Raw genomic sequence first — 14,826 nt, 5'->3', positions numbered from 1 at the left:
AAATAAAAGTAACATTGTTTGGAAATCACTGTTCCAGCTTCAAATACCCCTGTAAAGAGGTGAAGCATGTGTTCCCATGAAGCTGTCTTGTCTTCCACAAACCTTTTTCTCATGTTCCTTGGACTTCTGCAGCCTTTGGCAAACAGAGATCACTGTACTAAAGCTCTCGTAGTCTGAAATCAACAGTTCCTCTCTCCTTGGATGGCAAAACCTTTACCTAGAATGAGATGCCTTCTCCTTACTCTACTAGACAGGAAAAAAATTGTTAAAAATGCATTTTAGTCCAGTTTAAGAGCCAGCCCACCTGACGATGCTAAAGTTGGATGGCAGAGGGTACCTACAAAGGGCCAAGTATTTCTTTTTAATCAAGATTATAACCAGCTTCATGAGCTCTCCCGAGCCCACTTCTCATTTCCCCAGTCTCCTCCCATCTCTAGGGCACAACCCACAGGCTGAGAAACAGGGATCTGAGAGGAGGTAAGGGGAGGCTGCTGAGCACACAGTTTGCTTTCCTGGCTCAGGCTGCAACTCCTGGGGGTTTTAAGGAAGTTTCTGAAAGGGAAATTGATAATTTAATTGCTGCGTTAGAGGATCTGTGTGGCTGTTTTGAGTGCAAGCTGCTCCATAGCTTAATCACCTCGCTGCTTGGGGCTTTGTGCTTTCCCCACTGAACCAAGGGCATATGCAGCACTGGCAGCTTTCTGAAATACATATTAAATATATTAAAACAAACTCTCTTCAGGTAACTCTGGCTGTTCAAGCTCAACTCACTCTTTTAGGTTTTTAGGATTAAAACCAGAGCAGGAACAGGGAAAATTAATCCTGCCCCCCTGCCCGAACCACATCCTGCTCATAGCCGCACGGAAGACGGATGGTGAACCAGCTCTGGAGGATTTCAAGAGCTGCTACATCCATGTTCTGGGTTTATTTAGCATCTGGACTTGCACCTATGCTGTAAGTTTGATGAGGAATTGCAATCAAGTGCCCTACAGCAACCTGAAAGCAGCAGCACATCAGTGCCGAGCACACTGCAAAGCACAGCAGGATGTGAATCTTCTTGGGTGCATCTTATTACCAATTTGCGTGGGCTGGATGTGTGGTTACCCGAGTGTTTTGTTTCATTTGTTTCCCTTCACTTTTATTCATGTGGATGAAAATGCTGTCAAAGAATTGCAAAGCAAAGAGTGAGGTTTCTCCTGTCAGCGCCTGTACGCTGTTTAGAAATCCTGAGCACGGAGATGCTGAAAGGGGAGGTTGGAAGCCTCTACCCCGAGACTGAGCCAGATCTTCTCCTTAATGACTCCTTTATTCCGCCGCTGGAAATCCTTCCAAGATTAATGTGCGTGCAAGGGCAGTGTGGGAGCAACAGTCAAGTATCGCCACATCACTCAAACTCTTGTGCAGTCTTTCCACCTGTTCAGAGCAGGATTTAATCCAAATGCCTTTCCCCTTTTCTTCCTCGTAAGCATGGAAATAGCAGCAGCACTCGCTGGTGAGCTGCGAGCAGCACCACGCCAGGGACTTCAGCAACCTCAGCAATGTGGTGTCCAGGAGGACTCCTACCCCTGCTACGAGGCATCAGAGTTCAACTGCTGGCAGAGATCGGAGGTCCGGGCAGTTTTTAATTCCTTGAGTATATTGTGACTTTGCCAGATGCCGCAGACATCTTGAAGTATGTATCTTGAAGGACGCATCAACGCTGCGTAAATCCAGCAGGGAAGCACTCAGAAGTTAAGCAGTGGTTGCAATGTCGCTGTTGGTGCTGGTAGTCACACTCTCCAGGTTCTTCTGTCTGAGAAAGTTCTCCTAATGCAGAGCTACAGATACAAACCCTTGCAGAAAGCAAGTTTTTAAGCCTGCACAAACAAGGCTTTTCACTTACCACCTTTGTTTTTTGCTGTGCTGTGCTACTGTTTAACATGAAATGGGAACAACTTTTACAGCTCAACTCCAGCACAAAGGCACTTCAAATTAGAGGGTGATCTACCTACATCTGTTCCAGGGGCAGCCTTGAATGACTACACAAACTTTACATCAAACTAAATTTGTACCTAGTCACTTCAGGCTCGGTACAGGGCCAGAATATTTTATCAGAGACTCCTCTGCAGCTAAGCAATCTTACTGATTTTTTAGTAAATTCTGCCCTCACAAGAAATCTATATCTAAGTAAAAGTTCTTAAAAATCGAATATATTCCGTAGTCGTGTTTATCTCATTATCCATGAAAGATCCAAAGATCCAATGCAGCTTTAAGCTTTGCTCTTGATTAACTCCCAGCCCACCAGGGAAAAGAAACCACATAACCAAATCACAACCAAGCAGCACAGCCTGCAAACAACATTTCAAGGAACTGATCGATGAACTAAGGTCAACCCAGGCACTAAGGCTAAAAAGGAGGAAGCTGGACTCTCCTTTGGGGTATTCTGCTAGCACAAAGCTGCACAGCTGAATTGTAGTCCTCAGTCCCTGAAGCTGAAGCTCCAGCAGCATCTTGGTGGGATTTAGGACAATATTATGCTTCCAAGGGCTCTTTCAGCCCAGGACATGCTAAACACATTGCTTTGTCCCATTAGGCTGCAATTTTCTTCAATAACCTTCTGGCTTCGGGTGCTTTGATCACAGATCACACTGGTGACCACGCTTCTCACAATCAGATGCTGCCTGGACCCACTTCAGTCGCAAGTAAGGGGCACCCAAATCTGCCCCCATCCATTTCCCTTCCCCCCAGGTTTCCTCCACATAGCTCTGAGCTTTGGGACTTGAATGCAGGGCAATTCCTGGCACCCCAACATTACTGAGAACTTATCTGTAATACAGAGATATAGCACTGCTTCAAGATCTGAAGGAACTGGATACTCCCCATCAAAAGACACCTTTTCCCCCCACCAGGAAATGAGACTCACAGTTCTGCTGTTTCTTTTGACATCAGCAGTTATACGGGCTTGCATTTCTTGCCAACCCCACGTACCCACCTGCCTCTTCTCCTGGCTAGCACATCCCGCATCTCAGCAGCTGAGGCTCACACAGACCATCACCTCTGCTGCCCAAGTTCTCGCTGCCCTTTTCCACAATGGATCTTCAGATCTGTTGCTGTCTGATGAAGCCCAGGTAAGTTTTTCTACCATTACTGCACTAAACCATCCATATGGATGAATACTACAGACTCCCAACGTTAACTTAAACACCCAGGCTAGAGATGGACTTAGCACCAAGCACTTTGGTAGGATGAATGCCTGGAGAATGCCGAGTGTCAAGCCTCCTATGAGAGATCCCAGGAGGCTTGGGCTCTTTTTAAAAAATGGGATTTAGAAAAATGGGAAGAAAGCCTATTACCAGGCCAACACGCTCGTTTGGAAAGGACCCCAGCAGAAGCTGGCTGTGTTCCAGCCGTTCCCTGCCATTTGGCCACAAGCACAGTGTTACCATCCAACATCCCAAAGCAGACCCAAGACAATCTCCTCCTCATGAACCAAGCGGTACCAAACATCCCCCATAGCAAATAAACCCCTACGTGAGCCTCGAAGGCAACACGCAGCAACCGGTGTGTGTCAGAGTCCCCCAAAAAGCCAGTGGGTCTGCAACACAATAAAGGTGCAGATGAGAGCAGAGTAAAATAATGGCCATTAACTTCCATCTACAGAAACATATTTTTCTTTCACAAATAACACCCATTAGCAATCCAAGAAGAACAATCCCCACTCTTCTGTTCTGAAGAAGTACACAGTTTTTCAGCAGACACAATGCAAAGATTTTGCAGAATTCAGGCATTCAACAGGACTAATGTGAAAGATTATTTTGCAATTATCCAAGCAATTTTCTCTCCTCATTGTCCATGGACCATAAGGGTTTTTAAATGTGAGCAGAAGGATTTATTCACCACAATAATAATAAAACGAAATATTAAATCAATGAATCTCTTTGCATGAAGCATAAAGCTCACGCTGCTATTAAGCTTAGTAGCGTCCTGTCACATAAACCACAAGCAGTTTGCCTACTTAAGTACCATCTCCCTCTTTTATTTTTCCCTTCCCTAATTTGTAAGGCATTATCTTTCCATTTGTCCTACAAACGCAACTGGATTCGGTGTTGCTTCTTGTTAGTGGCTCTACACCCGTGCTCTCTTTATGAGGTCATGTGGAGATTTATATTTAATATTGACTGTTAACAAAGGCCAGAGCAGAAAGTTATGCTGGGATGACAGAGAAGTCCTAAAATACATAGATAAGTAATAATTTAGGGAGAATTAACTCCTTACAAGCGACACTGCCAATATGCAAGTGAGTAGCTAGAGTAGCTAGCTAGGCATTAAAATGAATGTTGGTCTTTGAAGGTGTTGCTTCTTCAGTTTCACTGGGGGTGGGGTGGGGTGCGGCGGGGGGAATAAATAAAAAAAAAATTCAACTCAAACATAAGCAAAAGTCAATTACAACCTTTGGAGCATGGGCACTCATATGGTCACATTGCCCTTGGCTTGTATTCACTTCTCTGCCATCCCGGGTAATAGCAAGTGATAACTAACTTTTGAGGCCCTTACAGTAGGCAAGCTTCAGTGAGTCCTTCTTCTGTTTTTATAAAAGATTTATCTGGTAAAGTGCAGGAACAGTCACAAAGGTATTTATAAGGCGCCAACTGTCCTCACCGCATGACAATTAAAAAGCCTAAGCAAAGATTTTCAATAAGCAAGATTCTCTAGCTTTAAGCCTCAAGATTCATATTAGGGTCCATAAAAGCAATTACCATTTCATGAGTGCTGGACACCTGGCACCTCTAAAGATCCTGTATTTTTACAATTTAGACTCTCCCACATAACAGCTCTTGTATTGCATAACCTGAAGGTCACTGAACAACTTCTCTCATGACAGCAATTCATCTTGCCTAAGTTCACACGTTCACAGATCACATCCACCTCTGAACATCGGCCTCCCTCCGAAGCTGGTGGAGAGAACCAGGTGTTTCTAGAGCAGGAGCCGGGGCATTCTCATGCCAACACCTAAAAATGGGTCAGATGAGTCATACCTGTAATCTCCCTGTTTTTCTCAGCTGATAAAGCATTCAGACAATGTACAGACAGCTACAACCGTAGGAGATGAATGCTGTCCCAGATGACTTCAGCTAAGCTGACACACTACAGAAGAGCTGAAGCCAACTTTAACGCACAAACCCCACCAGGAAGCAAGACCATAGTAGCTACATCTTTCTTACCATGATTGGGACGCCAATGTCTGGCCACAAGAGATCCTCAGAGGGAAGCTTGGGAGAGTTCCACACTACCACAACTTTATTTAAGTACGGGAGACCATTGAGCCTTTCTAGGGAGTTCATCAACACTTCCTCCCGCTCGTAAGTCAACATCACTACTGTGAACTGCTCCCGGGGGACGTTGCCACCCAAAGCAGCCTGGAACTCCTTCCCAGAGCCACCTGCTCCTCCACCAATTGGTCGAAATCCAGTCCCAGACCCCAAAAACTTTGCTTCTGATGGTAAAACAGGGTCAAAGGGAGTGTAGGGGAAGAGGTGGAAAGGCCCCGGAGCAGTATTCCAATTCCTGTAGATGTCCATTGCAGTGAGGGTGAAATTGCGGAGATATTTGGGAGATGCATAGGGTGGTTCCGTTTCCACAGGCCCCAAGTCCAGGTCACCGTTGTCTGCCATATTGGGGTCTGTACCAGCAGCTTTGCCAGACCGGTGGGGAATCTCCACGGCAGTTTCTTCTCTGATAGGAGCAGCCGGGATTTGGATTCGAGTCCTTATGATAGCTAAGACTGTGCTGAACACGTTGTCAGAAGTGGAGAAGTAGGTCTCCCACAAGAAGCGGCCCTGCCTCCTCATGGCAAGGAGATCATTGTCAGAAATGCTTCTCAGAAGAAAGTGCACTTCTGTGATACGTGGCTTTGGTATAATTAAGGCTGCCTCGTTCCACCGGATCACATCATTATAGGGTAGTTGAACTTGCTCTCCAAGAACCACCGGGATGGCTCCAACTTCCAGAGCCTCAAACAGTCTCATGGCACACCCAGCAGAGATCACTAAGCGGGTGTCCCCCGGGGTGATTATCAGTGCAAAAGTAGATAGCTTCAGTAGCTCTAGTCTGTCATCCCTTTCTCCACACAGAGCCCACTCAGTGGGCAGACTTGCCTTAGGCTGGTTCTTACATGTGAACTCCACCAAAACAAAGTCCAACTTGCTGTCCTGAACAGCCTTCAAGGTGGTAATGATCCGATCATCATAGTCAGCTGGGGCATTGCCTTCTATTTCCTCTTCAAAAGAGCGAACCTCTTGCAAGCTAGATCTGAGAGACTCGATTTTCTCTCCCTGGAAACTAAACAGATATTTACGCTTGACTGGCACCTGGGGTGGGATTTCTAGGAAATTGGGTTCAGACATAGCGTGGACCAGGGGTGATACCACAATATCAAACCCCGGTCGATACTGCACCTCGTAAAAGGTGGACTGGGCAATCATGGCACGCCCTGTGCTGATGTTGTAAATGAAGTTCTGAGTTTCTGATTTCCTCGATAAATTGATGATGAGATGGTTATGTCCATCAGTCCTCCAATATGGCAAAGAGTGCAACTGTTGCTCTAGTTCAGTAGGTTTTGGCATTACAGGCTCTTGCATTTCCCCCACTAAAATTATATACACACACGCAATATTTGCATTTTCAGTAACATAAACATTAGTTCTAACAGTTGCCTCAAAGGCTTGTTTAATTAAAGGGTCTAAGGAACTACCAAAAGGGTAATCGTCACTGTTGTAGACATAGACTGGAAAGCCAGATGTCAATGGGCAGCGTGAGTAGTCAAAGCAGTTGTGTAGCCTGCAGTTTCGGCTGGATTTTGGCAGGGGGAAGGTCACATCATCTTTGTCTGGCAGCAGCCGGATGGGCAAGGAAAGCTTGGGCTGGTTCTGAGCCATCAGCTCTTTGTAGGAATGCTCTGTCTGGCTGATGACGTTCTTCAGCTGCAGCAGGTCCTGCTTGGCATTTTCAATGCTCTTTTTGCAGGCCTCTATCTTCAAGTTGAGCTTGGCGATTTCACTGTTGAGCTCCTGCCGCTTGGCCTCCAGCTGGAGCAGCTCCTCGCTAACTGACTCACGGATGCGGCACAGGTCTTGCACATGCTTTACCTCGCACAGCTCATTGCCAGTTCGAGGGCCAAAAATGCGCTTGCCAGCATCGTCTGCGTCATCGATGGTGGTTAGGTAGTAGTGGGCAATGAGGGGAAAGAAGACTAGGATAATGAAAAGGGTGAAACTAAGCCAGGTGAGCCGGATCCGACTGGACCATCTCAACATCCATGGCTGGCCTCCGTTCCCCACTCCCCCATTCCGCAACATCGTATATCCAGTCATGAGTTCAAAAGTCACTGCATGCCCAATCACGTTGGATCAGTAGCCATAACCAAAAGAGTTTTTATAGCGAGTCTCTCAAAAAAAAAAAAGTTATTGTGCCTGCTTAGTGAGAAGCCAATAGAAGGGGAATTTCATCTTCTTGTCGTGCCGACAGCTTTTCTACAGTCGTTTTGCTGCATGCGCAACTTTTGATCCCACTAGACTCAATCACTGACCTTCTCACCCACCCCCAGCCCACCCCTGGTCTGCAGGCAACCTTTGCTGGAAGTGTCACAGCGTTGTCATGGTGATTCAAAGTCTCAACCAGCAGAAGAAAAACACAATGGGATCAAGCCAAACTCTACTGCTGCTCTCGACATCCTGCATTACCATCCAATGAATATGCAGAGGCACCAGCCATTGTGGAGAAGGAGCCAGAAGAGCCTCATACAAATGTCAGTCTCTCTCATCACTGCTGCATGGCTGATGCTCTGCCATTCCTACAAGAGAACAATCATATATTCAGACAAAGCAAACAAAATGACGACTCAGTGACCTAAGACATTGCTAGTTTTTAGAAGCAACTGTCCCCTCTGCAAAAGAGCATCCTTTGTATATCTAACACTCCAGGGTTAATAACAGTCAATCTGATGGGATTCATTAGATGCAGACACATGCTTTTCTTCTCTGGGCACTCTGGTTTTCATTAGAGTCGCACATTTCAGTGGCCAGATCAGAAAAATCACAGCCCCTGCATCTGGTTTCCTATTTCTGCCTCTGTCTTGCTGTGTAACTTCACAGAAGCTGCTTAACGTCTGCAAGCCCCTGTCTCCTCATGTACGAAATGGAGATATTGATGTACACCTGCTCTCTTCACCCACCTTTTAATGGCATGTTGTGATCCTGGGACACAGCAGTGCTGTGAATTTGTACTGCATAACTGAGTGTAATCACTATTGTTCTGGTCTAGTGACTAGAGTCGATGAGGAATTTTTAGATGAAGTGTTTTGCTTTCATTTCCTGCTGGAAAATTTTAATTCATTGCAACAGAAAGTTTAAAGGGAACGTACTCGTGTTGGTTACGATTACCTCCGCTGGTTGGCAGCATACAAGAGAGAATTTCTTGTCAAAATTGGAGTAGTCTGCTCTGTTCATCAAAGCAGAGATGCCGAAGTTAGGATCTGTTGGGTACCACACCACCCAAGCACTATCAACTTGCTTAGATATGCCTTTTTGCTCGGAAAACTCTGCTAAGGCACTGAATGCCTGCTAGCATGGGCATAAAAAAATAATAAAAAAATCAAGGACGTGGCAAATTCAGCTCTGAGTCTTTGGTCTGTGCCAACAGATTTAAATCTAGGCCACATGAATATATTGCCACTAGAAACTCTCCCTTCCCTTTTATTAGCATCCTCTGAGGTATCTAAGTTTCTGGGATATTCTTTCATATACTGGACTTCCCAGATCACTGATGAATATAGTGCTAGGCTTAGCATCGACTCTTGCACAGCCTCAAGAGAAGCTTATTCATTTCCGCTTCAATTTTTAATTAGAGGAAAGTCATCTACACTGGTGACGGTCATTTTTCACTAAATCTATTTAATACTCCTCTCATCTACTCATGAAGAATTAGCAGAAAGAAGGCGAGGAAGCAAATCTCAGCTGATAACAAGAGATCTGGAAACAAGCCAAAGCAAAACTGAAGTTCACCTTAAAGGAACAAAGAGAAGTCAGGAATAATTTTCAGTGCAGTCCACAAGTGTGTGTCAGAAAAAATAAAGAGAAGACTTGACTTTAACCAGGAAAATTCATAATGAAAGGGGAAACAAGTGGAGTAATAAAGCACAATTCCTAGGCCTATTTTCCTACATGGCCATTTGTTGTCAGTAACTGAATGCCCCCTGATTAAATGGGAATCCCCCCCAACTCTACCCACAATGAAATTGTACAGCAGTATGGACACTTAAAATTCAGGCAGATTTTAAATTGGTAACATTGGCAAACAGCACTGGTGTACATCTCAGAAAGGTGAGAGAATAAAAGGGCTAAAAAGTCAGCAAAAGGCTAAATCAGCTTTCTTGGATCTTGGTGGCACAGCCACCGCGCGCAGATGGGGAAGGCTTCGGCTCTGCTGGCAGGACATTTTAATATTATTCTCTGTACACCAACTTGCATTTGCCCAGGCTGGGAGAGAGGCTGGTGATGAATGTAAATCCCCAGCGCTTCTGCATGGGGCTGTCAGTCAGGCGCAGGGAGCCTTGGCAATAGCCGCGCACTTGTGTTGTGCCTCTGGGACCGCTACTACGCAACAGAAGGGTTTTAGCACGATCGGTGTACAAACCAGGTGACTGAAGGCAAAAATAATAACAGTATTTTAAAAAGATTTAAAAGTCTATTTTTCTTTTTTCCCCTTTTTTTAAGCTTTCCCCAAGATATGAAGCTCATGCTGTCACTGTTATGTGTGCATATCAGTTGGTCAGTCCCTGCTATTTCAGCCTGGTCTCATAGGGGCTGCAAAGATCCCAGAATTGCTATGAGTTTTCTACAAACAGCTGGCCAGATGAGAGCTGCCCTATTAATCCTTTTCCTGAGGGAAATGCCAAAGCACATGCTCACTTGAACATCAGCGAATCTAAAAAACTGCTTAACTTCAAGGCACACGTGGGAAAACAAGTTCTGCTGGGATTTTTTGTTTGGGGATGCCATGGAATAAGTGCAGTCAAACCTGCAAGGTGTTGAGACAACACAGAAACAAGGGATCATAAATGTGGCCAAGAAAGAATGAGGAGGCATATGGACAGGCTGCTTCAGGCTGGCCAGAGAAAACTGCAGCCCCAGAGGCCATAAAGGCAGTCCTGAAGATTACCAGCTAAGACTGCATCTAAACCTTGTTCCTTTGCAGCTGCTTTGCCCATTTATGAGCCCTGAACAGTAACGAAATGGCAAACTGGAGTCCCTAAAATGGCAACTGGGATCCTTGGAAAACTAAATCCATCACCCCACACATGATCCTCTGCAGCTGTTCTGCCACCTAATCCTTTCAGTGGCTACTCTGGTCCTTCCATTCAGTTGATGCAGAACAAACTTTAACCTCCTGACCTAAAAACATGGGCTGTGAATTAAAAAAACCTGTAAGCTCACAAACGTGAAGCTGACAAACTGACTCTGCTGCTATCTTGGAAAAGACGACATGGGCAAAAACCAGAGCAGGCCGGGGAGGGATTTAAAATGCAACACGCATGGCTTGGAATCAGAAGTATTGACTGTCAGTATGAAATATGTGCTGGTGATAAAGCAAGCACTTTAGACACTCTCTCAGACTCTTCTTCATTACTAAGACTTTATTCCTCATCAACTCAATAGAGCCTGAGGTTGTAACACATCGTTATTAGAGCTGTAAAAAAAAAAAAAAAAAAAAAAAAAGAGGCAAAGTAAAAACCCAATCCGTGGTTTTACCAAGAGAGACTTCAGTGTTGTATTTAAGAGCAATAAGCAACCCTGGGGAGAAAGGCTGCTGATTTCCATAGCTCCCAAAAAGAAGTTTGGGAGGAGGAGAAACAGGTTAGTGGCTGGGCTTTCCAGCCAACTCATCCCTATCATTCCTAAGCACTATGTAATTCTTTAAACTGATGGAGCCTCACACAGAGAACTCTTGTTGACATTGTAACACAACCTTGCTGACTGACAGACCTAATTACACACACACACACAAAACAGAGGCAGGAAGAGCTCCCAGGAAATCAGAAGCTCAGTAATTACCAGAGCTTCTTCCCAAATGCCAATCTGACCGACTTCTTGGGCAGGACAGATTTGCAGGCTGCAGTTCCTTCTCCCACAGCACAGGGCTGTGAGACTAAACTGCTGTTTGAGCATGCTGTCACATCTTATTTCAAATCTCCGGCTATGCTCCCAGCTTTCTGCAGCTCCACAAGTAGGCACTCTCTGTGCCAGTAAAGTTACAGGAACACCTGAGTCTCTCCCTCATTTTGCATTTCCAGTAGAAGAGCCAGGCTGGTCTGATCTGTGGATGCTGATGGAGTCACTACTCCACAAATGTTCAGTCACTGAAGTCTTCCGCAAATACCTGAGCACACCTATTCCTCCCTGCTTGCATCTCCTTTTGTTCACCTCTATAATAAATTAAGAGAAATATTGTTCCTTTCTCAGCATATTTGTGAACAGAGCCTGGAAACTTTAAACTTATACACCTCCAGAGCTTAGCAAAGCAACAAATAACAATTAGGTAGAGTATGGTGGCACAGACTGCACTGAACCTTCTAGGAAGAAAATCCACAGGGGTCCTGCATCTGCTGAATTAGCTCCCAACTCTGTCTGTACGCACCCATACTTGTCCTGACTCTCTTTCCTCATCAAATTACGGGTCTGCAGTGTTAGCACTGCTATATTGCCTCCACAGACTTTCTGCTGTGCTGGTCCTCTCCACAGGGGGTGAAGCACCGTACGCACCTCTGTCACGCAGGGTCCCTCCTGATGAACGGTGAAGGATGTCAGGGAATGCGTGTTAGCGGCTCCTGTGCCTTATCTGTCCAGTCTCGAACACACAGTTTCTATTGCCAAGTCTCTTTCACCAGCACTAAAAATGAAATCAAAGAGAAAAAAAAAAAGAAAAACAAAACCCAACTTTTTTTTTAAAAGGAGAAGCAAAAAATTCTGCTATACAAAGAAAATACAGCATATTTCCCCCCCTTTAGAACAGGTGAAATGGAAAAGAAGCAAACATAAAACAGCCCTTCAGCAATGATAACATTCTACTTCCTAATGCTCTCAAAGGAAAGGATTACACCCCAAACCTCCAATTGCTTCGGGAACAGGAGCAGTTGAACAAGGAGAATCAATCTATTAGGTGTGTGCTTTAAGGTACGTTTGAGAGCAGATCTTTACAAGGAGCAGACGGAAAATTCACTCTGAAATTCTTCATATGCTACAGCCTTAGGGATCATCATGAGGGATTTGTACCATCTCGAGAGCTCACAGGTACAGAGAAATTCTCCTAGGCTAAGATCAACGCTGCTACACACACAACCAGTAAAAAGTCTTGTAATCTGTAAATTCAGGGGATAAACTGCATCCCTGGCTTTAGGAAGCTTTTATCTAAACCAAGGAACATTCATCACATTTGCAGCTCCATGTGAAGCCAAACCTGCTTCCAGCCGTGCCCCCCATCTGCAACTGGCCATGCACAAGGTTAAGGGGTTGCAGAAAAACACTCCAAGAGAGCCCCTCCATGTGCTTGCTCCAGCAAAGTCGGAAAACTACGTGTGCTGAAGAAGGCAGCAGCTGGCTGGTATTTGGGGAAATACCATGTACATTCACCCTGTTCTTCTACTTTTTCCCTGTGCTGCCTTTCTGTGCTCTGTTGGAAACGGGTCCCAGACAACATGGATGCTGGCTTTGCACTATGTTTGCTACCTTCTCTCCAGTCAGGTGTTCTCCTGCCCTGACAGCATAGGACCACTGTTCCCAGTACAGCATCACTTCATCTTACAGTCTTCACAAATGCATCTCCTGCGATTCAGAAATCCTTGCAGGGAGGAGAAAGTGCAAATTGCCCCAACACCTCATTTGGATGGGGAATAGAGCTGGGGGAAAAAATGCAGCCAAATAAAAAAAGCAGGACCTTACAAGAGCTTTTCTAACTTCCTCTCCTTTGCAGACCTTCCACCAGCCTTACCTGTGAGAGCAGAGAGCGATCAGAGAGGTATTTGGGGTAGTTTAGAAGTGGTACTTGAAAACAAATCCTTTGAGACCTGCTTTTCACCCCATGTTTGTAGGGGCTAAAGGGCGCTCACTCCCGCAACCACGGCATGTCTTACCAAGGGCACTCCAGCATGCAACACCTCAGGGCCCCAGCCCTTGACCCATGCTCTCACCCTGCAGCCGCTCAGTGCCAGGGTCTGCAAGCTCTCCGGGCACGAAACTGATAGGTAAGTCTGCCGCAGCTGCCAAGAGTCGTTATCAGTATGAACTCTTTGCTGCTGGTTGCAGAGCCCCAGCAGGCAAGTTCAAGATTAGACCTTTCTCAGACGCATTTGCCCTTTCTTTCATGGCAAAAAAACCCCAGAAGCAGCAGCATCAGCTCATAAACCTCAACAGGTGGGACCCCAAGATGCACATCTCTGTACTTCTGCTGGTGCTTTTGAAAACTTATGACAGGTGAAGAGGGAATTGATATCCAAAAGAGATGTACAGTTAACCATCCCAGGTGTGGAGGTAAAATGGAGTGCTGCTCCCTCAAGGATGAAAGTTGAGTTGCCTCATCATCACAGAAAGAAAAGAAGGAAAATCAGGGTTAAGAATTGGGAGAAGTGCACTGGACATCCAGGCTAGGAGCAGGAAAAAAAGAGGACTGGAAGGGTTGGGAGTGGGGGTTCCTCCTGCCGACTACCTGCAAACCCAAATCTGTCTGCAGTGGCAGCAACCAGACCTTCCAGGGCTCCATCACTGGCAGAATGAAAAAGCATGTGGAGGTGAGGAGTGCCATCAAACCGCAGCTCAGACCACTACCTGCTTAGCCAAAGCTGGCCCTTGTGATAGCAGGCCACAAGATACTCAAAACTCAGCTGGACAATGCACAGGTTCAGAGACCTCCAGAGGTCCCTCTCAACTTAAATCATAGACTCACAGAATGGTTTGGGTGGGAAGGGACCTTAAAGACCATCCAGTTCCCACCCCCCCACCACAGGCAGGGCCCCCTCCCAGCAGCCCAGGCTGCTCCCAGCCCCGTCCAGCCTGGCCTTGAGCACTGCCAGGGATGGGGCACCCACAACTGCAACCAAATGATTGTACGATTCTGTGTCTGGGCTCTCAGGTGGCAATAACTTAGAAATGTGAGCAGACACCTGGAGTCAGAGTGTCCTGGGTCTGCCCCCAGCTCTAACATTGCCTTTCTCCAGCACCCAGGGGAAAACATGCAACCTCCATGCCTCATTATCCCTCTTTACGTAGCAAAGGTGAACTCAAACTGCTTCAAGGCAGACAAGTGAAGAACCAACAGTCTGGCTTACAGCTTTTTGTTCCCTACTGGGGACACAGGGACAAGAGCATGCTCCAGGAAATGCTCAGTACTGTGGCAAGCAGAAGGTACAGAAATCTTTCCCCTAAGTGCTTCCAGGTACCTGCCTGCTTTGCCCTCTGTGAATGGCAGCTGCTGAAGGTCTGTCATGCTCCTCAGCTGAGGTTAACCAAGTGGTTCATGAACATGCATTTATTCTGATGAGATCCTAAAAGACAGTAAAACTGCAACCAGTTTTCAGAGAGCACGTAACGGAGGTATGGAGAAACACTTGCCCAAGGTGACCCTAGAAGTGGTGCCAGCTTAGGATTCATTCCACATCTAATTGTCCTGTCTGCAACATCATCCATCTTCCCAGCCTCCCTTTTCCAGCAGTGTCCTTCTCCAGTGCTTTTCTGTTTTCTGCATAATGCATTGCAAAATCTACTTTACATATAGAGCTTTTAGGTCTTAAGTTTCTTATTT

The 14,826-nt window shown here is 45.9% G+C and overlaps 1 protein-coding gene across 14 annotated transcripts in view; it reads right to left on the bottom strand.

Moving 5' to 3' along the window:
• The window catches only part of EXTL3 (exostosin like glycosyltransferase 3), a 134,631-nt gene that overhangs the window by 30,252 nt on the left and 89,553 nt on the right, over nt 1-14,826 (bottom strand). For 11 of the 14 annotated variants that reach the window (XM_037391232.1, XM_037391226.1, XM_037391230.1 and 8 more), the window contains 2 exons: nt 11,796-11,922; nt 5,202-7,828 (listed from right to left, as the gene is read on the bottom strand). In XM_037391232.1, coding sequence (XP_037247129.1) covers nt 5,202-7,349 — 2,148 coding nt within the window. In that variant the 5' untranslated portion in view covers nt 7,350-7,828; nt 11,796-11,922. Of the gene's footprint in view, nt 1-5,201; nt 7,829-8,398; nt 8,476-11,795; nt 11,923-14,826 lie in introns of all 14 variants that reach the window. The other 3 variants (XM_037391235.1, XM_037391236.1, XM_037391239.1) reach the window with 3 other exon arrangements.

Source organism: Falco rusticolus, chromosome 6 (genome assembly GCF_015220075.1).
Source record: "Falco rusticolus isolate bFalRus1 chromosome 6, bFalRus1.pri, whole genome shotgun sequence".
NCBI classification, from domain to species: domain Eukaryota; kingdom Metazoa; phylum Chordata; class Aves; order Falconiformes; family Falconidae; genus Falco; species Falco rusticolus.
Note: the sequence above shows the minus strand (reverse complement) of the source record. Positions and strands in the feature narration are given on the sequence as shown.